The sequence below is a fragment of the Gallus gallus genome, chromosome 1, assembly GCF_016699485.2.
Source record: "Gallus gallus isolate bGalGal1 chromosome 1, bGalGal1.mat.broiler.GRCg7b, whole genome shotgun sequence".
Taxonomy (NCBI): Eukaryota; Metazoa; Chordata; class Aves; order Galliformes; family Phasianidae; genus Gallus; species Gallus gallus.
The window spans coordinates 58,932,175-58,957,229 of NC_052532.1; the positions used below are offsets into that span (position 1 = coordinate 58,932,175).

A 25,055-nucleotide genomic window follows, 5' to 3' on the forward strand; every position below is an offset into this window, starting at 1 on the left:
CATTGCATCTGTGCACAGAGAAGTCCTGTAGTGTGCAAAACCCTCACCCCCTTCTGGGACTGTTACTGCAAAAAACATTGTCATTTCTATTTAAAAATAAATAAATAAATAAATAAGATTTTCCTCTGAGTGGATCCTGCTCTTGGAGCAAGGAGTTTTTCATACAAAATTGTCAGAAACATAAGTTTTAAGGTTTCTCCTGAACCACATTAGTCCACATTGTGATGTCTCCATGATGTCTGACAAGCCAGATTAGATACAATAGCACCTTGATACAGAGCAAATCCCCAGACATAATTAGATTAGAGCATCCTGAAATGTCTTTGGAATCTGATATCCTCTCCTCCCCATCAGCCACTCACTAGTCACCTACATTTCCAAATTGTTTATGAGCATTTTAAACAGCAGAGCCCAGTGTAGATCCTTAATGGGTTTCATGTCTACTCTGACAAAAATGAACTTTTTTTTCCTGCCTTTTATCTCTATTTGCAGCTTGCCTTATGCTGTATCTGGAGAAATCTGTGACATGCTAGGGAAATACCGGTAGGGCCAGAAGATTTCAGGTAGAAACTGCCCTTATCACACAGCAATACAAAGCCATAGGGGATGAACAGCTTGAAAGGAGCACACTGACTAACAATTCCTGGGAAGAGAGAAGAGCATATCCCAGGAGTAGAGCAAGAATGTAAACTATTAGCTGTCAGGCCACAAAACCATCACATTAATCATATGTGAACATCAAAGACAACTATTTATATTTATATTATCACATATATATCACATGTTTATATATGTGATGCAATATCAGTAAAATAACAACAATTACCTGCTGCCGATCTCTCATGAAAGCTGGCACAGTTGTCCATTGAACATTCTATCTCATCACTTGCTTATGTGGTCACCAGATTCCTGTTCTTGATGTAAATGTCTACTGAACACCTTAAATGAGAAACAGAAAAGTGCAATACAACAGATGTTCAGAATCCACATCGACATGCACAAGAAAAAGGAACTACGTGGTAAGAGAAGACATAGCATCATTGCCTTACATATAGACACCAAGTGCAACAAAATGGCCTAAGCATCTCATAGAAATACAGAGAGATGCTATTTCTAAAGTTTACTAAGTTTGAAAACCAGTTTTCTTAGAGTTTGGAAACAACATTTTGAGATGTGAAAGAAAGGAAGGGGAAAGGGGGTTGGGGGAGAAAGTAACATTTTATTATGTATACAGTATCTTAAAGGAGATATTCTCATCCATCTCACTGAAGGTTTTCATGTGACGTCAGAGAATCACAGAATCATTAAGGTTGGAAAAGACCACTAAGATCATTCAGTCCAACCAGCAGCCCACCCCCACCATGCCCACAGACCACGCCCCTCAGTGCCACATCCACATGGTTCTTCAACACCTCCAGGGACAGTGACTCCACCACCTCCCTGGGCAGCCTGTGCCACTGCAGCACCACTCTTTCAGAAAAGAAATGTTTCCTAATATCCAACCTGAACCTCCACTGGCACAACTTCAGGCCATTCCTTCTCATCCTATCACTGTTACCTGGAAGAAGAGGCCGACCCCCACCTCACCACAACCTCCTTTTCAGGTGGTAGTATTGAGCAATGAGGTCTCCCCTGAGCCTCCTCTTCTCCAGACTGAACAATCCCAGCTCCCTCAGCCAGTCCCCGTAAGATGTGTGCTCCAGACCCTTCATAGCTTTGTTGCTCTTCTCTGGACACGCTCCAGGGCCCTGAATGTCTTTCTTGCAGTGAAGGGCCTAAAAGTTAACATGGTACTTGAGGTAGACGTCAAAGCAGAATCACATCTCCAGTTACTAGATAAATGCAAACTGTTCTTTAGTGGGATTTATTTTTTTAAAGTTGGTTAAAGCCTATCCTCTGACCTCACCAAAAGCTGATTCCCAGCTCAGCAAATGCAGAACACAGAGCCTGAAGGAATGCCAGTAGAATTACACTCATAAAAAAATACCAAGCTAAAATCCCTGGAATGGTCCTTCAAGATTTTAGAGATTCCAGGAAGACTTTCCAGGCTGTGCCTGGCAAAAGAGCAAAAAAGTAAGCAAAAGCAAGGAAGGAGATCTCTGTGACTACCTCCAAAAGCTTCCTCCTCTCTGCTCACACTAATGAGCACCAAAATACGGGAAAGAAAAAAGTAATTGCTATAGGAAGCAGTACAACAGAAGTGCTCATTCACAGAGAAGAATTTACAGGACAGAAAAGAATGACTTTTCTTCTGGAAGTACGTGGTGTGTAGTCTCTCTCTGCAGCACTGTACTTTAAGGCCATCAGTCACATTCTGTTCCTCTCTTCCTCTTTTAAATTCTCCCTTTGCAAGCATACCTGTTATTCTACACAATCACTCTTGTGAGGGTCATGCCCCAAAACAATGGGCTAAAAGAATGAAATTATCATCTTCTTCATCTGACACTACCTGAATAGTTTTTGCTGTGACAGTGAGCCTTGTCGGCCTTCCGCTCATAGAGCCAAGTACACGGTCTCTGAGAAATGTCTGGCATTGGGGTTTATGTCTAATACCTCACCCACAGGCTGGCAAGAACAGTAGGAGAAAGCTGTAGGGGAAAGCTGTAACAGCTCTTCAAACACCACGTCCCAGAGCTCACTTTTAGAGCTGCTTCTGTCTACAGACTGTAAAGTGTGCCAACAAGAGAGCTGATATATGCATGCAAACAACCTCCAGAGACAGAAGTGGCTTGAGGGATCACACGTTTTCCCAGAAGAAAGCATCTGCTGTCAGCTTTGAAGACGAAGCTTGTTTGTCAGCTGGCTGAGCAGGCGGCTTGGCGTTTACAGATAGGGTCAGAGATACAGCACAGCCCAGGTGCCACTCAGAAGTATATACCTCCCAGACACAAGTCCCTGATCATTTTCATTGTTAAACACTGCAGTCAGTGCTAAGCAAAGTCAGATGCTTCTTCAAGCTTCAGGAACTGCAAAGCGTGAATTCTGAGAGGGCAAGGAACATGAACATAAGGTGCTGAGCAGAGCTGGGCCATCCGCAGGCCTGCAGAAATGGCAGTGTGGGCTCTGAGGAACGCAGCAGCCACAGCAGATGTGCCCCCAGCAGATCAGAGAGTCCCGGCTCACACAGTTTCACCTCCAATACACCAAAGAGACACTCACTTCTCAGAAGCTATTGAATTTTTCAAGGCGGCTCATGGCGTTCCTCTCCTTTATATTGCTACCTACTTACTAAGCCATAGATCTGCGTGTTTGAAAGATTTATGAGTTAGCACACCGACTTCACACTGCATTACCTGATTGAAAATAAGATTTCCCATAACGTGCTTAGAGGAAAACTGATACCATGCCAACAGAAAATAGCAGCAGGCTGTTATCCCTTTGGTGTAAAATAACTAATTGCACATCCACGACAACTTATCATGTCCAAATAAATATTTCGGTGAATGTAATGATGTAAAACACTTCCAAAACCACACTTTGTTTCTTATGCTATGGGTTGTTCGAGTCTATCTTACTTGAATGAGGGAAGAGAAAAATAAAAATAATAATAAAAAAAAAAACTGTAAAGCTGAAGCTTGGGCTTCTGAAAGTCCAAGCTGAAAGAAGTAAAGCTGGACTGCGAAATGTCTTACAATACTTTCTCCATTACAGCATGAGCCTTTGGAACTCCATGCAGGGAATAGCAGAGACATTATCACTTTCTATATGCCTGCAAATTATACTTTCAATTACAAGAAGGTGTGGAAATTGTAGAATTGTAGAATCATTAAGGTTGGAAAAGACCTCTGAGATCAAGCAGTCCAACCGTCCACCTATCACCAATATTGCCCACTAAACCATGTCCCTTTTTACAATATCTGCACATTTCTTGAACACCTCCAGAGACAGTGACTCAACCATCTCCATGGACAGCACATTGCAGTGTCTGACCATGAAGTTTTCCACCTGGCACCACTTTCAACTCACTGATAATGTGGGGAAAAAAAGCACGAGCTGAGCTAAGAAGTGACCCAAACACCTGGATGGCAGAAGCAGAACTGAATGCAGTGAAGAAATCAGGTCCAGGAGGCAATTCACAAGCACAGGGCCTCCAGGTTCTTTGGGCCTCAGGAAAGCCAGGGTGTGAGGCTGGGAGAGGAGCATGGTAGGACAGCAGCATCTCCCCAGCACATCTACTTTCCTGAGATATTTTGCTTTTAACAGCAGCTGTGTTCCTAGAACATCTCCCGTGGACTACTGAGCCACTGAAATACAGACAATGTTGTTAATAACAATTAACAGCATCATAAAAGTCATGAACTCTTGAGCCAGAATGTCAGCTTTGTCTTCCTTAGCTCTTACATGAAGTCAGTCATGCAGCTGTGAGGCAGATATCCCATACTTGCAAACAGTCATTCCATAGTAACGCTGCAAGTATGTTTACTTAGCTAATACTGCAAAGCCTGACCTCTGTGAGCACTACGAATGCGAGCACAATTTAATATATTGAGCTCTTGTATTGCCACCTCGTGGCTAAAGAACGTATAACTTCTCTTTGGTGTGAGGAGGAGAAGCGACACAGAATCCCTCATACTGCACATATTGATAAATGCCAGCATAAGTCAAAGTAGCATTTTAAATTGTGGTTATACTTAACATTGATATTTCTCAACTGAATGAGACTCTTCTCCTCAAAAAAGATGTACATCAAACACTAAGTAAAAGTGTAAGTGTGAAGTGAGAAAAGAAGTTACCAGCACTGGTGTGACGTGTTGGCTTTCCTTCCGGTTAACTCTTGTAATGGTTTCCAAAGCTTCTGGGCGATGTGAAACTCAGTAGGGACAAATGACTGTGTTTTATGGGAAATATAACCTTCTTTTGAGAACTAGATCCCACAGCACTGCGGTGGCCAAGTTTGACTATGCCCATCTTTGCTTGAGAGCAAGGAAAGGCAAAGGCTCTGTGGGCCCCATACAGAATGAGGAGGAAAATGTAGGAAGAAGGGCACTCCTGAAAGTCAGTGACATCAGTCCAATTACTTTAATTTCATATAGCAGTTCCCTGGACTCTCCAAGAAATTTCCATCACACCACCAGGGCACTTGTATACGTGAGCCAGCAAGCACTGGGAGTCACAGCTTTCATATAGAATTTCATAGTACTGCTGGTACTCCATCAGTGTCAGCACCATCCAGCATCAGACAGATGGGATAAAGGATTTGTGCTGGAACAAATCAATTGGAAAAATAAAACCCTAATTCTCACTATTAGCTCTTGTTAGTTCTTATACTAATCTGCATTATCTGCCCAAGTATGTTGCCATGAAAACAATTATCTTTTCATCCTATTTATCACCAGAAAGGCTAAGCTTTTACAATCGATTCTATACTTTTTTGTGCAAGTGCTCATAAACTGCCTGCAAAAAATCATTTTTTTACAAGGCTAAGATAAATGACTTTATAGTTTATGGGAAGATTACACGAAGACCGATGATTTATACTAAAGAGGCTCAGCACTTCGATCAGCTCTAACTGTACCATGTTCCTACTTAGGCTCAGTCTGTCTTTTAACAGGACTCAGTCTTGAACATTTCCTTCTTGTTACATTACTGGGATGCCATAATACAGTCAAGAGACGTCCCCCTGGGCTTTGCCTTATTCTTTTAAGTGAGTAAGTCTTAGAACAAGTAGTTTGACAGGTACTGTGTGGTGAGTGGTGAAAAGGTCACCAAAGATCTCTCTCTAATGCTGCAAGCAAATATTTTGTTAGCAATCAATACCAACTTATAAGTATCAAGGAGGAAAAAAATATACTATCTGCATATAGACAGTATGCAATTACTTAGATTTCAAAGTCATTAACTTTTTAAATTATACATTATACACATACACGTAAAAATATACACAATTCAGTGATTAAAAAGACTGGCATCTGACATTTACAAGTATTGACTCTGATAGGAAAGTCTGACAATGTTGGCTGGAAGAAAAAGAAGACTCTTCAGAAGTGCAGCGTTCTTTACAGATTTCTCCTACACAAGTTTTTGCTCCATCTCTGCCAGAATGCACTTAGCAGACAGGGACATAACTACAGTGTGATTATGTTTATGATTGTTTTGTGGCTTTGTGCATCAAATCCTTATCCTCAACCTCCTCCTCAGGGCTGCTCTCAAGCCATTCTCCACCCAATCTCTATCTGTGCTTGGGAGTGCCTCGACCCAGGTGCAGGACCTTGCACTTTTGTCCTAAGACTTTGCTGTCTTCTTTTGACAAGGAAGTCTATGCACAATTACTTACGTAGTCTGGAGAGATTATCACACTCTTTACATATAGTATTTAGCTCTGTAAAGTTCCTCTTACAGGATGCCTATAGCATGGCTTTGTCATACTGTATGGTGAGCTGAACATCCTTGGGAATTCTCCCAGCCCCTATGGCACACGTGTGCTTGCACACACAAAACAAAAGACTATTTCCATGCTACTCCATACCAAAATACTTTTTCTGCTGTTGCTTTCTCAGCCTCCAGGCCGAGCAGAAAGGCCACATGTATTTCCAGATCAAAGAACAGAAGTCGAGGGTGAAATGAAAAAGAGGCTTGCCATCTCTAAAGAGAACATATACATATGATACATTGATAAGAGCAAACAATTCCGTTTTTTGAAGGTGACAAAATCTTCAATTTAATCCCATGAAAAACACTTCAGTGTCCTCTACAGAGGCTGTGCAAAAGAAATGATTGCCGAAAGCCACCAAGCCACAAGTAACAGCATTCTCATAATGACATTTTAAAGATAAAGGAGGTTTACATAGATTATTCTGGGTCTAGGGTCACCCTAGAGAATCCGAGTATTGGTGTTACAGTTGGGGGAATCTAAAAGTAAGGGAAAAAGTAGTTGTCAGCACCATAGCCTGCAAAACTAAATGATTTAAATGATTGAGCCTGAACATGAAGGCATGTTCCACATTAATTGGTCTGGTTGCAAGGATTAGCACATCAAACTCAGTTCAAAATATTATCGACATGGCACAAAAATAAACAAGTTTTTAAAAACAGATATGTGCCTATCAGGGGGCACCTCTTAGAGGTACATGAAAAGCAAATGCTTTTTCACCCTTCAGCCACAGGCAGAAGCAAACCCTATACAACACCGCATATGCAGTTTGATGCAATCATTGTCTTTGCCACATTCAAGTTAGCATGAGCTGTCCCTGTTCTAACAGCCCACTCCCCACTGCCTGTGCAATCAGAGCACTCATGTCCTGGTCTCACACATAGCTCATGCCATGACTTTACTCTATTTCATTACCATCACTCCTGCTCAGACATGGTCACATTTCAGAGCCACTCAGAATTGTGGCTAAAAAATATGAGGATTTGTCCTTCTCATATTTGCTGTTATCTGATCTGGTTATCAGTACCCAAAGGATCATCTATTAATCCTCCAGCTTGTTGATAAAAAAAAACACCACCACAGTGAGTGAGAAATGTACAGTATTAAACTATTAAACAACATGAAAGACTTTCTAAAATAGTTTTCTGAGTTCATATTCCTATTTTAGTATCATTTGATGGGCTTCTTTTAAAATAAATTAAAAAGTAACTAGGATGTACAATAATCTTGTGCTAAAAAGCTCTGTAAAATCAAGCTGATTAAAAATAACTTGTGTTAATGAGCTACACTTTTACTAAGTATAACTTCATTAACAGTATCTGACATCAATAAAGTCTTAGATCCACAGAGCCTTCTGTGTACATATTATCCATGGAGACAACTTTGCAAGAATTGCAAGACTCTGTGAAAGCCAGTACTAGTCCCAGCACACTCCATTCATTAAATACAGTTGAGTTCAGGTAGACTCAAAGACATGAAACACTTGAAAACTTAGATTTCCTGCAACAAGTTTGTTTGACTACTTGAAACAGTGTATTACTTTTCTACTGGAAAATAATGTCCTTAGATGACAAAGATTTTGATTATAACTATAAATTAAGTCCTTACCACAATCTCAAAAGTCTGAGCTGTCACTGCCAGGATATTTAGATGGTAAGATAGACAAACATGTGGACCCTGGATTTCTAGGGAGCTGTACACACCTTTAGCAGAGCACATCTTCACAAAGAGGGAAGAACTGCTGTGGGTAACACTGAGCCTGTGGTAGTGGACAAGAGAGCAGAGCCTGATCCGGGAGGCAGGAAGACAGGGTGGTCCTCTTTCATTTGTCTGAAATTGAGCATCATATTGGTAAGGAAATGAAGCTCCATTTAAAGTCTATATGCCTTGGTTTGTTACCCCGGGACTTTCCCTACATGCTGATGACAAAGAATGGCTTGTAAGTACTACCTGTCATCAAATCCTCCTCCCTTCTACTGTGAGAGCAGCAACCTTTCCCATGCATACTCCTATGAGAGGTATTGTTTCCTTGGCAGTCAACTCTGCAGCGCAAACAAGCTCAAACGTGGCACACAAGGCCCAGCCTGAAAAAGTGAAGAGTGTGCAAACCTCTCCCAAGAGAAAGCTTTAGGAAAATATTCTCAGAAAGGGGACAAAGGAACAGCAAGCCTTGAACCACACTACATAGCTTTTAACCATATCTAATAGCACCTACATTTATTTCCATTTCGCTTTAGCAAAATGACTTTTGCCATCTCCTTTGAGTCGATCAGTTTCATACAGTCACTGTAAGGGTTTCATGTGGTGATGAAGTTCAGCATTACTCAGGTCTCTCTCAAGACTGAAAAAATGCAAAATTATCATAGTTACAAATGAGGTGTGTGTGCTGGGAAAGAATTATTCTGCTTGGAATCTAGAGTGGATTCTTTTCTCTTTTGTCTTTTATCACTAGCTGAGACAGGAGAGTACGTGACTGAAAGCCTATGACAAGTGAATACTTGAAGTATGTACCATGAGCTTACCAGCTCAGAAGATGGATCTACTTACTGTTTGTGTACTCGCAGCACCATAAAGACAAATACTCTTGTTTATGTAATATGTATTCAGGAATCATTTCACCATCAAACCACGATCACCTGAATATGGGAGTAGGTGACAGCTCCCACGTTCAGTCAAGAGGAGCAATCAATTCAGAACATAAACACAGGCATTTGCAACAGCAGTCATTATGTAGAGAAATTTCGCACGGGTAGGAAACCATATGCAACTCAGTCTGTGTGTATCAAAGGAAATAGCCTAAGCTAACCACCCAGCTTTGACGCCCTGCATTTCTAATGGCTCCATAACATCAGAGCCCACACAGAAGCCTCAGCTCTGTGCTGGCTACTTCTGCCTCCAGCACACATGAAGACCCCTGCCCATGACTGCATATGGAAACTGGGCTTACATGAGGTCAGAGACAAGGGACTAGAAGAAAGCTCTGAGACACTGACTGCCACATAAGTTTGCTGGGTGTATTAGAACATAAGAACACACAGACCCAGATCTCTGACGAACAACTGCCCCCAGAGCCTTGGGAGACTAAATTTGTTTCCATGCTATGTAACATCACTTGTTTCTGGGCACTGGAAATACCTATGTTAGAGGAGTCAGAGAGAGAAACGCAGAACCAAGACTTTCTTTGTTTAAATTTCTTTAAAAATGTAATGAGTTCCTACCTCACAATAATTGCATTAGCTTCTGCACACACAACTGCACGCTGGTCTAAATCAACCTCTGCCTTCTTGGAAAACAAACTATTTGCTTCCCCTTTTCGATATCCACTGTAGCCCAGGGCAACCTATGGACAGAAACAAAAAGGGAATTTTCTTCTGGCAGCTTCAGTTATTTACAGCCTAATCGAAGTCCTAAATGCTGTTAAATCTTCAGTGAGAGTTCCTGTGTGATTCTAAATTTCGACTGATGTTTGGGAACACTTAGGCAGATCTCCATTTCAAAATGACTGATTGTGGATCCTAATCATTCATCAGCATGATATGTGAAGTTTCAGAAAATGAAGAAGTCTTTTTTGCCCACAAGTATCATTTGTCTTTGTTTCCAGAAATATAAGCTCCTTTGAATATGAAAAATAACGCATATAAACAATTACCACAGGAAGACTTGATTATTAAAAATGAATCATACATAAGGAGGCCGACAAACACAGAGTCATTGAAAAGGTATAAAAAATGTTCACTACATTGCTACATTTTCTTAGTTGAGTCACTATTCTCAGTTCATTCTGGAAAGATGCAGAATAAAAATAAGCTTGGAATTTTAATACAGTCATAGTAATAATGTCATGTAAGAACGCTGGTTTGTTACTTAGAGTTATAGCAGATGTGGGACTTCACCTCTTCTGACTGCTAAGAGTATATTAAATAATCCATCGTCATCATGTTCTGGAACAGAGGTCAGGAATACGAACTTTTTTTCTTTTTCTTTTTCCAGAAAATTGTTTTATATTACTGTAACTTCACTAGCTTGTTTCTGAAGATAGTAAACATGAAGAACTATCAATATAATGAAAACTAGCTTGCTCATTTATATGTATAAACACAAGCCTAGTAAATTTAGAGTGTATTTCTCACAGCTATAAATGGCCTTTTGAAAACTTTTTTGTACCTGATAACTTATTCTGTAACAGTCTTTCAAGTACTACTTTAGTGTGGCACTAGATCATGACTACACTATTTTATAGGGAGAGAATCAATAAATGCAGGTTATGATCCTGAGCAGTATCTCTTCATATTTAAAAACCATGAGTAGTTCTTAGGCCACGTGAACTTTCAAACACAAAGTTGTCTTCCTCGTAAATCACAGTCTCTACTCCATTACTGTTGTCTAGAAGAAACAGTCAAATGTTTCTATAGTGCAGTTAAATTAAACAAATACATCAAGTTTTGAAAAACACGTAGCTAGCAAAACCACATGCTTTAACATAACGCTGCAGAGACCTGAAGGAACTCAGAGCCCAGAGGGTCCATCGTTCCCAACTTCTGAAGAAGCAAGAGGACAATGTCCTCAGGAGGTCTCCTGTTTGCAGAGAGGCCTATTGAGAATGGCTCTGCTCCTTCCTATAAACACTGAGGGAACAGTGCTTCTTCACTTTCACAAATCTATAATGCAAAAATAGGAAATCTTGCCAAAATAAACTGCGTTAGAACTGACTGTGCAACATTTGATACTGCAGACAAACTGGCCCCAACAAAAGCTCCATGAAATTGGCCTCAGACTATCAGACTTATTCAGACAATATGAATGAGTACTGTAAGCTACAATAATACAACATGAATTAATTTTATAACATAGGAAATACCACTGTGATACTAAAATTGGCTACATATGCAAACTGTCATGAATTAGTTGATAGAATGCAACACAATCAAAGTTTTCTTCAGTAAATCACATCTCCAGGAATACCATAACATCTGTGTAGGATTTTTCTACATTGTGTAAATTATTGAGCTAAATTTACTAATATTAATTACGTATCACTTCTGGATGCTGACAAATTGCAGAGCTGTAACACATGGGTGTATTTAGAATTATTATTTCCAGAGTGTTCTTTCTTTTTTTCTAACATTATTATTTTTTCATCTTTGCAACTTGTCAGAGATTTAAAACAATTCACTGCTGTGGTAAGATTTTCTTTGTATTTTGAGATACCCTTCTTATATCTCAAGTTAAAATACTCTAAAATATCCTCAGTAACTTTTCCAACAAATATAGATGAAATTTGGATTTGACCACCATCAGAAGACAATCTTCTATTTGAATTAAGTATCTGCATCTTTCTTTGACTGCATATTGTTGTAACAAATATCACTGCAGCAACATAGCTTTCTGTAAAGACGGCTTTAACAGGTTTGATTAGATAGTTATTTGTGGGCTTTTCTTCCATATTAATTTCAAAATTTAGCCAGTAATTTACTTGGGACACTTGTGCTAAATAAAGAAAAAAATATATGTGGGATTAATATTAAGTGTGAAATCCACGAGTGGCCTTTTTTTTCCCACTAATAAATGCAAAATGACATGGAATACACTTAACCAAGCTGCACTTTTCTCCTCACTAGTCTCAGTCTCTAATGTTTCACTAATATTTTTAGGCTTGTAAAATGACACTAAGCATGAATAGTTTACCAGACTGTGAGTATTCCACATGAATGATCTTAGCCTAGGAGATATTTCAGCTCTAATACTGACCTTGAAACAACAATGCTGCACAAACACTGAAAGGCATTGGGGACATGTATACTTCACAGCCTTTGAAGGCAGGAAACTTTAATGGCACTTTTGGCACAGCATGAAGTTCCTCTGTTGAGCAGTCCACTGCAATAATCCTTTTTGGCTTGCTCACTTCACAAATGACAATTCCAGTTTTGAGACATTGCATACACATATACAAATAAGCAACACATACACACATGGGTGTATAACCATTCACTGAAGATGAATCCATCGAGATTATATATACTTAAAGTAACATCACTTCTGGGGAGCAGATATCATCAGCCAAAGGATCCCATAGAAAAAAGATGGCATTTGTTGGAAAGGGATAGGTATCAATCTAGAATCCTGTGGATTTTCAGTCATAGTTCAGATGTGCCTGCAGCACCTAATTCAGTTGCTGTATTCTACATCAGCAATTCAAATATTTTGACTGGAGTCCAGAAAGGGGTAAGAAGTAGATCTCTGGAAAGCCCCTAAGTTTGTTAAGTGCTAAAAAAATAGGGAGATTAATACCCTGACAGTTGGTCTACTATGGAATAGAAAAACAGGAGAAAGAAGTAACAAGGTGCAGCTTCAAACAAACATAAACACTATTCAAAGGATACTCACAGCAGGAAGCAGACATTTATGGAGCTTCCAAACCTCAAAAAGCTTTAATTTATAATAAGAGATATTAGAATACATGTATACAATTATTTAAAATCCCAACTGTGTGACTGTGGCCACAACAGACCCACACAGGACAGGATCACCCCTGAGAGACTGCAGTCCACAGACAACCCATGCCAGGACAGGGCCAGTAGGAAGCACGGAAGAGCAGAGGGAAACTAGAAGAAGCACGGAGACGCAATAAACACAAGGCACCAACCTCCTGCACCACCTGTCACCTCCTTGAAGGAGCTGGGATCAACAAAACACAATCTTTGGTGAATAGAAGGGAAACAGAGGCTCAGAGGGTGGGAGGACAAGTGTTCAGCTTATTAACTTTTTGTGATTCACTTAGTGAATTTTCCATTTGTAGAGCTAAGATGCACATCTCTTCTTTCTTCAGGAGAGGAACGAAAGAACCTGAGGAAAGAAACAATATAAATAGAAGTTAATCAAATAGTCTTGGAAAAAAGGCGCTAATGTCATAAAATTAGTATTAGTAAAATTAAGACAGACATACTGACAGATATGCCAGAAGATTGTGTATCAGCTATCTGTACTGCCTAACATCAGTCTCACTACTTTCAGGAAAATTTCACTTGCTTGCTATGTAAGGAACAAAATTAGGAAAACCAAATACTACGATTAGTGAAAATATACTAAATTTAAGTGGCATAACTTAGAATAACATACAGCCAGTGCAGGAGGAGAAGACTCAAGCCCATCCTCTCCAAGGATTTGTATATCTCCATTTAAGGCAAGAAGAAATTCACAGGAAAGACTTGAAATAGGAAATGTATCATGAAGGATGCTGATTAGTTATTTGCGTAAAAAAAAGTAAAAATAAGTATACAACTATCAACCTAGTGACATAAAGTACTTCACAGCACTTTTTCTTACATAGCTAGCACAAGCATTACGTGCTTGCGTCCAGGTATGCAGTCCACCTTTTTTTGTTTTGTACTGTTTTCCACCAAATCTGCTCTCTTTTCCATCTTGTTTCTCCCCAGTGTGATAGAATGGAGCAATTCCATATTTCACTTACCCGCAGTTCTGTTAGCAAGAAATCTTCAAGGCAGTGACTTTTGAACAGAAAAATGAATGCTTAAAAACATCTTCCTTCTCTCCCATGCTTCAGAGTTCTATAAACTCTTTGTTTCCCCCTTAGAACCACCCTGGAACCACTGTCAATATGTGTGTGCCATGCGGAGATCAGTTTAGTAATTCGGAGGTGATCAGAGCTGCTACACACAAGAATGCTCCCCTCCTGACTTAAAATATTGCATTAAAAAGATGATAGATTTTTATCTGAATTGTTATATTGAACTGTTCAAGCCTTCAATAAACGTCTTTTCCGGGCTGTGTTAACTCAGAGGGGATTGGACAATCTAAATATCTCCTATTTTAGGATGTTAGTTCACTTCTGAAATACACAGTCTGACACTGCTTATCTATGTGGTCAATATACATAGCAGGATTGTCCAAACTGGAAGGGCTTGTTGTAAAAGCTGTGTAATATCATAGAATGGTCTGGGTTGAAAAGGACCACAATGGACGAAATAATCAAAAGGGTGAATATAATTGTTTATACCCAGTCTTGCTGTTCACACCATTTAACTACTACCGACTTCCTACTACAACAGCACACTTTTAAAACATCGAGCCATATTAACCAGGATTCGCAATGTTTCTTCAGTGTCATCCACATTACTTTCCTAAAATGAAGCATGAAGTAAAAGGAGGAGTGAACAGTTCTGGAAAGTGCTAGAAAAAACAAGCACGTTGTTTTTATTGGTGTCAAAGTTCCTTTAAGTGCCATGTGGCTTGTGCAAGCTGCTCTCTTTGTGCTACCAACAGCACTGATTTATTTCAAGAATGCAATGGGAAAGAACAAGGAAGTTAACAGGCAAGTAGAATACATTCAAGGATGCTGAACTGTTGTGGTTGGAAGAAACCTCTGGAGATCATCAAGTCCTACATAAAGCAGGTTCCCTACAGTAGGTTATGCAGCAAAGTGTCCAGGTGGATCTTGAATATCTCCAGAGAAGGAGACTCCACAGTCTCTCTGGGCAATTCCAGTGCTGTCACCCTCAAAGTAAAGAAGTATTTCCTCCTGTTCACATGGAACTTCCCGTGTTTCTGTTTTTGCCCATTGCCTCTTGTTCTTGTCACCACACACCACTGAAAAGAGCCTGGCCCCATCCACTTGACCCCCACCCACTGGATATTTATAAACATTGATAAGATCCCCCCTCAGCCATCTCTTCTCCAGGATGAACAGTCCCACGGCTCTCAGCCTATCTTCATAAGGGAGATGCTCCAGGCCCTGAATCATCTTTGTGGCCTTCCACTGGGCTCTCTCTAGATTATCACTATCTTTTTTTAATGGAGGAGTCCAGAACTGGACACAGTACACCAGATGTGACCTCACCAGGGCAGAGTAGAGGGATTACCTCCCTTGACCTGCTGGCCATGCTCTTTTTAATGCACCCCAGGATACCATTGGCCTTCTGGGCCACAAGGCCACATTGCGGACTCATGGCTAACCTGTTGTCGACCAGGACACCCAGGTCCTTCTCTGCAGAGCTTTTTCCAGCAGGCCAGCCCCTAATCAGCATTTATGCATGCAGTTATTGCTCCTCAGGCATAGGACTCTACGGCTGCTCTTGTTGAACCTCATAAGGTTCCTTTCTTCTCAAGTCTCCATTCTGTCTGGGGCTTCCTGAACAACAGCACAGCATTCTGGTATGTCAGCCACTCCTCCCAGGTTTGTATCATTAGCAAACTTGCTGAGGGTGGACTCCATCCCTTCATTGAGGTCATTGATGAAGGGATACTGAACAAGACTGGACCCAGCACCGATGCCTGAGGAACACAGCTAGTTACAGGCTTCCAACCAGACTGCACCACCGATGCCAACTCTGAGCTCTGCCAGTCAGCCAGACCTCAACACACCTCACCATCCGCTCCTCTATCTCACACTTCCTAAGCTTAAACCAAAACAGTGTTTTCAGCAGGCTCTGATTTAGAAGCTTCACAAATTCTAGTGTGCGTTTTAAACTAATAACGTTGCAATCCTACTAATTCAGCCACCTGATCTAAGTTCTGCCAAATGAATTACTCAAAACTGAAGACCCGATTTACAAGACAAGTAGTGTACAAGACTTTAGACTGAAGACATCTGAAATCCTGGCACTCGGGGATGACAGGCTGGGGGAAAAATGAAGGATCAGCCAACGCATCGTTATTTCTGTGCCCATTTTCTTCATCATCGTGGGAGACACAACGCTTCCACGAGGGCTGCCGACACCTCAGTCACGCCGCACGGCTGGGGCGGGCAGTTACACCGCTCCCCTCCGCGCCGGGCCCGCCCCCGGCTCCTCCCCGCCGCTGCGCAGCGTGCCCCGCACAAGATGGCGGCGCCCACGCTGTCGCGGCGCTGCTGCCGCGCGGCGGGGTTGTGGGACGCTCTGCGGCGGGCCCGGCCGCCCGGAACGCGGCACGTCCACGAGCGGCCGCAGCGGGCCCGCGGAGCCAAGGGGCTGCTGGCGGAGCAGTGCGAGCGCGGCCTCTTCCAGGAGGTGTTCCCGGCGCAGGGCGCGGACGAGCAGCTGGAAGCGCTGCTGGAGCCGGGCCGCCCGCCCGTCGCCGTCTACTGCGGTTTCGACCCGACGGCGGACTCGCTGCACGTCGGGCACCTGCCGGCCGTCATGGCTCTGCTGCACTTCCAGCGCGCCGGACACACCGTCCTGGCCGTGGTGGGCGGCGCGACGGCGCGGCTGGGCGACCCCAGCGGCCGCGAGCGCGCGCGGGAGCCGCTGGAGGCCGAGAGGGTGCGGGCCCACGCGCGGGGGCTGCGAGAGGGGCTGGGGCGGCTGCTGGAGAACCACCGCGCGCTGTTCTGGCCGGCGGGCGGAGGGCGGCCCCTGGGCCGGGCCGAGCTGCTGGACAACGCGTGGTGGCTGGGCCGCGAGCCGCTGCTCGACTTCCTGTGCGGCGCCGGCGGCCGCCTCCGCATGGGCACGCTGCTGAGCCGGCAGGCCTGCCAGGCGCGGCTGCGCAGCGCCGAGGGCATGAGCCTGGCCGAGTTCCTGTACCCCGCGCTGCAGGCGTACGACTTCTTGCACCTCCACCGGCACCACGGCTGCCGCGTGCAGCTGGGCGGCGCCGACCAGATGGGCAACATCATGTCCGGATACGAGCTCGTCACCAAGTACGTGGGAACGGGGCTCGGGGACCTGCGGGGTGCCCGGGTGGGAGGTAGGGCCGGCGGCATCCTGGCTTGGATCAGAAATAGCGTAGCCAGCGGGAGCGGGGGGGTGATCGTCCCTGTGTACTCAGCGCTGGTGGGGCCACATCTCGAGTGCTGTGTTCGGTTCTGGGCCCTTCACTGCAGGAAAGACATTAATGCTCTGGAGCGTGTCCAGAGGAGGGCAGTGAAGCTGTGAGGGGCCTGGAGCACAGGTCTTAAGGGGAGTTGGGGGGGGGGGGAAGCTGGGATTGTTCAATCTGGAGAAGAGGAGCTCAGGGGAGACCTCATTGCTCAATACTACGACCTGAAAGGAGGTTGTGGTTGGTGGTTGTTGGCTTCTTCTCCCAGGTAACAGCAATAGGATGGGAATGGCCTGAAGTTGTGCCAGTGGAGGTTCAGGTTGGATATTAGGAAACATTTCTTCTCAGAAAAAGCAGTGCTGCAGTGGCACGGGCTGCCCTGGGAGGTGGTGCAGTCACTATCTCTGGAGGTGTTCCAGAGCCGTGTGGATGTGGCACTGAGGGATGTGGTCAGTGGGCATGGTGGGGATGGGCTGGTGTTGACCTAGATAATCTTAGAGGTCTTTTCCAACCTTAACGACTCCGTGATTCAAATATCCTGAGTGACAGCACGCAGACAGATCTGCTGCTGCCAAATACTTTCAAGGTGTAATCACACCGAAATGGAGGTGTAGTGTGTGCATAGAGATAGTTGCACTGCTTCCCCCAGAAACACAGTGAAAGGTGCTGCTGAGCCTTTGCTTATCCCCAAGTTAGGTGCCAGACTCACATAACTCAAATATGTAGGCACTGCTGGGAGGAGGTGGCAAAGTTTGGCCTTGTGTGTGTGCTAGACTATCACAAGACACTCAGAACAGAAAAAACACTACAGGTATCGTAACCCACAAGCAGCCTCAGTTACTGTTCAGAGCAGAAGACAGAAGGTACAGGTTGGTCACGTTAACTTGCTAGTGCTGCTGCTCACAAAGGTATTTTACATACTTAAACTTCCTTGCACAAAGAACTTAAAAAATTAAGTGCAATTTCTTTTCCTACAGCACTCTTCATAAAACACTCTTCTGAATTACTTTGCATGCTCGCAGCTGCATAACTGCTTTACATAAGGGATAGTATCTTACAGGATGCCTTGAGTTTTCTTGAAGATGACCAAAACGTGATTTTTCATCTTCTCTAATCCTCACAGGATGACAGGAACAGATGTGTTCGGAATTACTGTGCCTCTCATTACCAGTACTACTGGAGATAAACTGGGGAAGACTGCTGGCAACGCAGTTTGGCTAAACAGAGATAAGACTTCTCCATTTGAGCTGTATCAGTTTTTTGTTAGACAACAGGATGACATAGTTGAGAAGTAAGTTCTTCTTCATCTGTCTTCTCAGCTTTGTTTATGAAACCACATCCTAATAGTTCTCTGTAACTGTTGCATACGGGTATGTGCAAGGCAAGTACATAGCATCACTTCCAACGGTGCCATGTAGATCTAGGCATTAATTATAGCTATAAACTCGTTAAACACACGTGACTGAGGCATAGGTATGTAGGACAGCAAAACCTGTTTCCCTCTGCTTTGTGCACCATAAATTAGTTTGGGTATGACCAAAGGAGTAAAGTGTGGCACTTTTGTTTCTGCCCATGGGGTGAATACATTTCCTATGATGCATGTTAATTTCAGTACTGTAACGTCATGATATCAGACATAATCTCTCCTTTAATAACCAACTGCAATTTGATAGATATTAATTGATGTTAAGTACCTGAAGTTTTTCGCTACTATGAAGTACCACGTTCTGATTGTAGGTTACTTATCTTGTTAAAAAGTTCAGCATCTAGAACTGCATCACATTAATAACTGTTTATCCTTAAGCAAATTAAAATGGTGTCTTGTGTAGAAGTCATTAGTACATTCGTATTTGTGATTACTGACTATCTGGATCAGTGGTCTCCAAAACTTTTTGGCCATGCACTCCTATTAGTTTTAAAATAAGAACAAACAACTTTTTAAGCATGTACTCCCAAAACATGCATATGTATCTATATCCACATAGTGGATCATCTTGCATAGTCTCTGGGGTGATTGCACCCTACTTGGGTCTATCTAAGTTTATCTACAAGGCAGAGGTTTTCAGAATTCAATTGTAAGTCACTGTCGAAAATAAAAACAAAGGCAGAGGAGCAAAACAGAACCAACAAAGTTCACATACCTGGTCAAACTGCTAATTGCTTGAGCCTTCTCAAAGTGAGTAGTAATCAGCACCCCCAGGCTAAGGTTTGTACTTCAGTTACACTATTAAACATCTCTCATAACTTGGCTTGATGCCTATATGGAGGTTCTGCATCCACAGCACTTTTCAGACTGAAAAAAGGCTGTGTGGATATTTAATAATAAAATGTTTCATGCTTTCAGACTTTATAATCATGGAAGTACCTTGTTAATACACTGAGTTCCATACAGCAGCATGCCCATTAAAATAATCCTTGTTGTGAAGAGTATACTTCTGATATGTACCTTTTAAATTGTTGATTATCCTAAATAATCTTCCTCTTGAAGATACTCATTCATCAATGCACAGCCTAATTCTGTCTGGTGATCAGCATAGCAGCATTGCTTTGCATTAATATATTGTGTAACTACTAAGTATGTAAGTTAGAACCTCCTGAGTGGACACACAATTGCAGTACATTCTAAAAAGTACCTTTTATTAGAATAGTAAATTCCTGATCGCAGTACAAGCTTCATAAAAGTTTTTGGCACTGTTTTATTTCTGTAGGCATTACCCTTAATGAAATAGTAAATAAAATACAAGTTATCATTTTAAGTATGTGGGCAAAAACAGAGTTGTTTGAAAGAATTGCTATAACATGGATTTCCTAAAGAATCATCTTAATGCAGTTAATGAAGTTTGAACGACAAGGACAGGAAATCTGCAATGATGGTTTTATAGACAAAAGAAATTCTTTTTTCCCTGCTCATAGATACCTGAAACTCTTCACCTTTCTTCCTCTTGAGGAGATTGACCACATCATGGAAATGCATGCCAGAGAGCCTGAAAAATGGGGCCCTCAGAAGCGACTTGCTGCAGAAGTAACGAAACTTGTTCATGGCAGAGAGGGGCTGGAATCTGCTAAGAGGTGAAGTTGGATTTGTTGAGCAATTCTCTTTCGGATATATCCAATGATACTTTAGTTATGTATAGCTTTTCAGGGACTGTTCTAATGGAATTAGCTAAGGCTTAGCTATTAAGAGAAATGTATAGCAGTGCTCCAGAATTAAGAGATACATAAGCTATATTAAAATTGGAAGAGAGTGGAGTCCAAAAAAAAAAAAACCAACACAAGAATTCAGAGGGGGAGGGTAGCTCCTCACTACTTCTGTTACTGTGCAGAGTATCAGAAGAAACTGGGGAGGGGAATCTGTTCAGTTGAACTGTGGTTTGTACAAAGATGAGACTAGAACTGATTCTAAATTATTTTTGTTCGCACAGGTGCACCAAAGCCCTTTATCACAGCAGTGTGGAGGCACTGGAAGCTATGTCTGACCAGGAGTTACAGGAACTTTTTAGACAGGCTCCTTCTGCTGAATTGATACTTGAACCTGGAATGACTCTGCTTGACCTGTGTCGCAAAGCAAATGCCATTCCACATGGACCTAGTGGGTATGTTATCAGCCCCACTCTTCTATAATATCTCACTTAAATGGGTGGAAGTAGTGTGCTCAGTTTCACAAAAGGTCAGAATAACCAAAACAGATAGTAACATGTTAGTTACCTACATACCATACAGTCATAGAATCATAGAATGACTTGGGTTGAAGAGGACCATAATGATCATCTAGTTTCAACACCCTTGCTATGTGCAGGGTCACCAACCGCTAGACCAGGCTGAGATGTGAGGCATCATGCATTTTGAAGAGAAAGTGTAGGATAACGCACTGTCATGTACCATAGCTCTAAAATATACAGCTGAGGAACAGACAGCAACAGATTATGTTTCCTTATCCCTCTCAGGAGAGTGGGTGTGCATGAGACTTAAATTTTATTCAGTTATGAATTAAACCAAAGAAACGTCTGAAATAGCTCTTAGCTGATCTTTCAGTACTTAGCAGCAGATATTTTCCTCTTGGAATTACTCATTATTTTTGGTTTTTTTTTTTAAGGTACCAGAAAATTACAGATGGTGGAGTTTCAGTAAATGGGATTCGCGTAACCAATCCTGAGACTGTTCTTATTCTTGGACAGCATATTCTCAAGAATGGAGTATCACTGCTTAGGATTGGAAAGAAAAACTACTACATCATAAAATGGCTGCAATTGTGACAAGAAGAATATCTTGAGACAGATACCACTTCAACTCTGTTGCTTGAAGAATGTAATGAAGATGTTTCTATACTGTGCATTACTATGCAGCTCACAAACTGCCTAACAGCATAGTTTCAGTTTTCAGAATACATCAACAGGGTTCAAATAAAGGCAGCTGACATTCTAAACATGTATGTTTTCATGTTTTAGCTCTGGAAGTGAATCACTGAACCAGAAAGCAATAGAAATCCATACCAGACTTTTTTCCCCATCTGCTGTACATCTCATTCCTTCACAATAGATCACACTTCATGTAGGCCACAAATCGCATATAGCAGGAAAAGCTGCACACTATATTATGGCAGTGGCACCCACACTGGATTTTTTTAAAACTCCACTAAAGTTATGTATTATAATTTGATACAGCTGGGCTTTTTCTTAACTTAATCCTTTTAAAGTTAATGCAGCAGCTGTCAGTATCAGCTGTTACCTGTGAAGAGTACAGATTCATGCTCTCTCCACTAAGAAACAAGATACAGATCTATAACACCAAAAAGGAGTGTTTGGAATTGCTTTGGAAACAGGTACTACTGAAGTACAGAACTGAAACGCTGTCACATGCAACTCTTAGAAGTTATACCAGTGAAGAGATTTTTCCTGCACCACTCAAAAGAATATGCACGAGAAGATGGAAAGATCCATTTCAAGGAGCCAAGATGGAAACTCTTCCAACTGCTGTGTTGTAGGTGGGAGGGGCAACGGTCACCAGATACACTACAGAATAACTCACAGCAAGATGAGCAAAGAGATACTTGAAACCTGTCCTAACTGAGGATGAATGCTGCTGTTGACTTCATCCTAACATAGAAAATCAGGATAAGTGGGTAAGGAGAAACAACCTACTATCAACAGTTTTTTGTATTTTTTTCTTAACAGGTTTGGTTTAAAGTAAGCTGCAGAAGAGTCACAATAAATAAGTGAAACAGTTAAGTCCTGATACATAAGTTTCTTATTGGTTACGTATGGGACCATCTTGCATATGAGCTTTAATGTGGTAATACAGAGCACATTCACTTCTTGAAATGGGAGGGGAGATCGGTGCTTTTTGCAATTGAAATCCAGCCCTTCAGATAGGGCAACATGCAAAAGCAGCACCTCTTCATTACAGAACAGAAAATCATCCTTGCTAACATTTGGGATCACAGCTTCCCAATTCCCTTGTAAGGCCAGCACAAAGGTGAGAATGTACTTCAGGGAGTAGGTAAAACAACATTACATCTAAAGGCAGTGGTGTTTTATGTACTGTTCTGAAAAAAACACCTTCACTGCTAGACACTGCTACTGCTTACACACCTAAAATCTGTACAGTGCCTTGCTGTCTTCAAACTTTTCCCTTCCTGCAGTGGTGCTGCTTATGGAACATTGGTCCTACATTATTCACAGTCCTGTCACCTAAACAACACAAAGCTACACATGGTTACCAAAAATATTAGCAGTAAAGGTTGATACTAAAATAACAGAACTGGTTAACTGACTGCTAATGACAGTAACATAGTAATAGCAGACTGGCTCAAGCTTTTGTGTTGTTTTTTTGCTGTTTCTGAAGGGACCCTTCTTCCCTTCCCTAGTGTAAACAAGTGTGAAATCCTCTTGGATTTATAAAGTGATTGCTTTGGGCATTGACTGCAGTGTAGTTAATCCTTGCTGGAGGGAAATGCTTTTCTAGTCTGTGAAACTGTACATCTTATAGTTTCAGTCATAGCAGCTGCAAGGAGGGAGACCCTAAACTCAGCTGTCTAGACAGTGGCATTTAATCATCATCTCTTATGTTGTTGGAATAAGTCATGGTATTTCAGCTGCTTCAAAACCATCTCATACGTAAGAATTAGGAAATAACTACAAAATAACACTTTTCAAGGACCCCTATATTGTGTATCCTTGGGGGGGGGAGGGAGGGAAAGTGATGTTTTTTGTTTTTACTTAATCAATGTGGTGCTGGTTTTATCAGCACTGTCAATCAAGATTTCAGTAAATAACAAGTTATAGTGACTTATTGCTTATACACCAGGGTTTATCTTTCAGCTTAAACTGTAATGTGTTAGTGCTTCTGCATGGCAAACAGGTATACAAGTATTGGAGCAGAGAGATTATCACGTTACAAAGAAGAAATGAAATAAAGGTCTTACCCGTGTCCTGGGCTCACAGAAGGGCTCCAAGGGGAGTGATCTCCAGATAGAGATCCTTCCTCCCTGGGAGTCAGCCCTCAAATGGGGTCTAGGAGGGGTGCAGCCAGGCTCCACCCCTTCCGGTCACTCAGGTGAAATTGCATTCACCTGTGCCCCTGCAGCTGACTCAGCGCTCGCCTCAGGTGGTCAATCAGAGGTTCAGGCCGTGATTCAACAGCTCCCATACAGCTTCACTATGTGGAGTTAATACTGTTAGCTTCAGTCTAAAATCCCACTTACTTACTCACTTAATGAGATACCCACATCTCATAATATATTATTTTACTATCTGTAATACACAACAGCATATAACAATATTGTGTATATTCTATAGCTATATAAACAAAAAAAAAGTACCTGAGTTATTCCTACCTTGAAAAGAAAAAAAAATTACATATCCTGTCAGTTCTCAAGACCAGTTTGTGTTCCTTGCAATTTTGCCTTACGCTGCAGTAATGATCAGAGCTACCCTACAAATATGAAGGAAAAAAACCAAACACAGTTCTGATGGGAATAGGACAGAAAAGTGGGGAGAGAAGCTAAGCAATTTCAAGAAACTTGCTTTCCTACATCATCTATTTTGTGTGCTTTTGCATTTACCTTGTTCCTTATGTGGCAGAAGCATTACAGCAATACAAAAACATGCACCTGAGAACAAAATGCACCAGTGCACACCCACATTAACCTCCAAACAAACACAGATTGGAGTTAACAGCTACTTTCTGCTTACAGATAAAACTCCTAGGAGTAGACTTAAGTCAGTCATTTTCCATACCTAATCTCCTCCTGCCTTTTTCCCTTTTGTATCCACAGATCCTCATATACCCTCAAATTTCAATTTATTTTTTAAAGCATTAGCACCCACTTTCATCAAGTAGTAAAAGGATTTTATTTGTTTTTACAAATACAAAATAGAAAAAGTTAAATTCTTTGTATACAGGATTCATAATGAGATTCATCAACTCCAAGAGCTTTTTATTCTGTGCTTCTTCCTAACCAGTTCCTAGCAATCCAAACCCTTCCCTGATTCTTTCCAAGAGGCAGCTAGATGCAACCACTACATTTCACAGATGGCCTGAACAGGGTGTCCCACCTGAGTGTTACAAAACAGTTAGGCCAAGAATCAAAGACAACTTAAAAACCCAGTATTCTTACTTGGACTGTTCTTATTCCTCGTATACCCCAAATCAGGTATGTTCAGGTGATCATTCAGAGATAGAGCATGTTCAGAAGTGAACAAGTGGAAATAGAATATTAATGTATTTACTACATGTGCAAATATGCGATTTGCAAGTATAGAAAGAAAAGCAGTATTTTTGGGTCAGAGATTTAAAAAGAAAAACAACACAAAAAGAAAAAAAAAAGCCATTTGCTCAACAGCAGGAGACAACACAAACCAAAGGACTCGAATATTGTGGCAGCTAGCACTAAGTGGTGGCTGCTTTCAAGAAGCACTTAAATTTGTATAGG

The 25,055-nt window shown here is 41.8% G+C and overlaps 1 protein-coding gene and 1 long non-coding RNA gene across 8 annotated transcripts in view; one reads left to right on the top strand and one right to left on the bottom strand.

The window, feature by feature from the left end:
- The window catches only part of LOC121109080, a 41,841-nt gene extending 25,621 nt beyond the window's left edge, over window positions 1-16,220 (bottom strand). For 3 of the 7 annotated variants that reach the window (XR_006931301.1, XR_005862553.2, XR_006931299.1), the window contains exons 1-5: window positions 12,119-16,220; window positions 9,589-9,710; window positions 8,586-8,711; window positions 8,074-8,200; window positions 827-939 (exon numbers count right to left, since the gene is read on the bottom strand). This is a non-coding gene — a long non-coding RNA (uncharacterized LOC121109080). The remainder of the gene's footprint in view (window positions 1-826; window positions 940-8,073; window positions 8,201-8,585; window positions 8,712-9,588; window positions 9,711-12,118) is intronic. The other 4 variants (XR_005862552.2, XR_005862551.2, XR_006931300.1 and 1 more) reach the window with 4 other exon arrangements.
- On the top strand, window positions 15,901-21,548 carry YARS2 (tyrosyl-tRNA synthetase 2). Its single transcript, XM_025156079.3, has 5 exons — window positions 15,901-17,006; window positions 18,249-18,416; window positions 20,039-20,194; window positions 20,548-20,718; window positions 21,219-21,548. Exons 1-5 carry the CDS (start codon window positions 16,015-16,017, stop codon window positions 21,376-21,378), a joined length of 1,647 nt encoding a protein of 548 aa, XP_025011847.2. The 5' UTR covers window positions 15,901-16,014; the 3' UTR covers window positions 21,379-21,548.
- Window positions 21,549-25,055: the final 3,507 nt, after the last annotated feature.

Bases quoted from the DNA above. Each gene is read 5' to 3' on its own strand.
- YARS2 (XM_025156079.3), top strand. From the start codon at position 16,015: ATGAAGGATCAGCCAACGCATCGTTATTTCTGTGCCCATTTTCTTCAT. The intron at 17,007-18,248 runs GTACGTGGGAAC...TAATCCTCACAG, and splicing joins GGATACGAGCTCGTCACCAA to GATGACAGGAACAGATGTGT. The intron at 20,719-21,218 runs GTATGTTATCAG...TTTTTTTTTAAG, and splicing joins ATTCCACATGGACCTAGTGG to GTACCAGAAAATTACAGATG.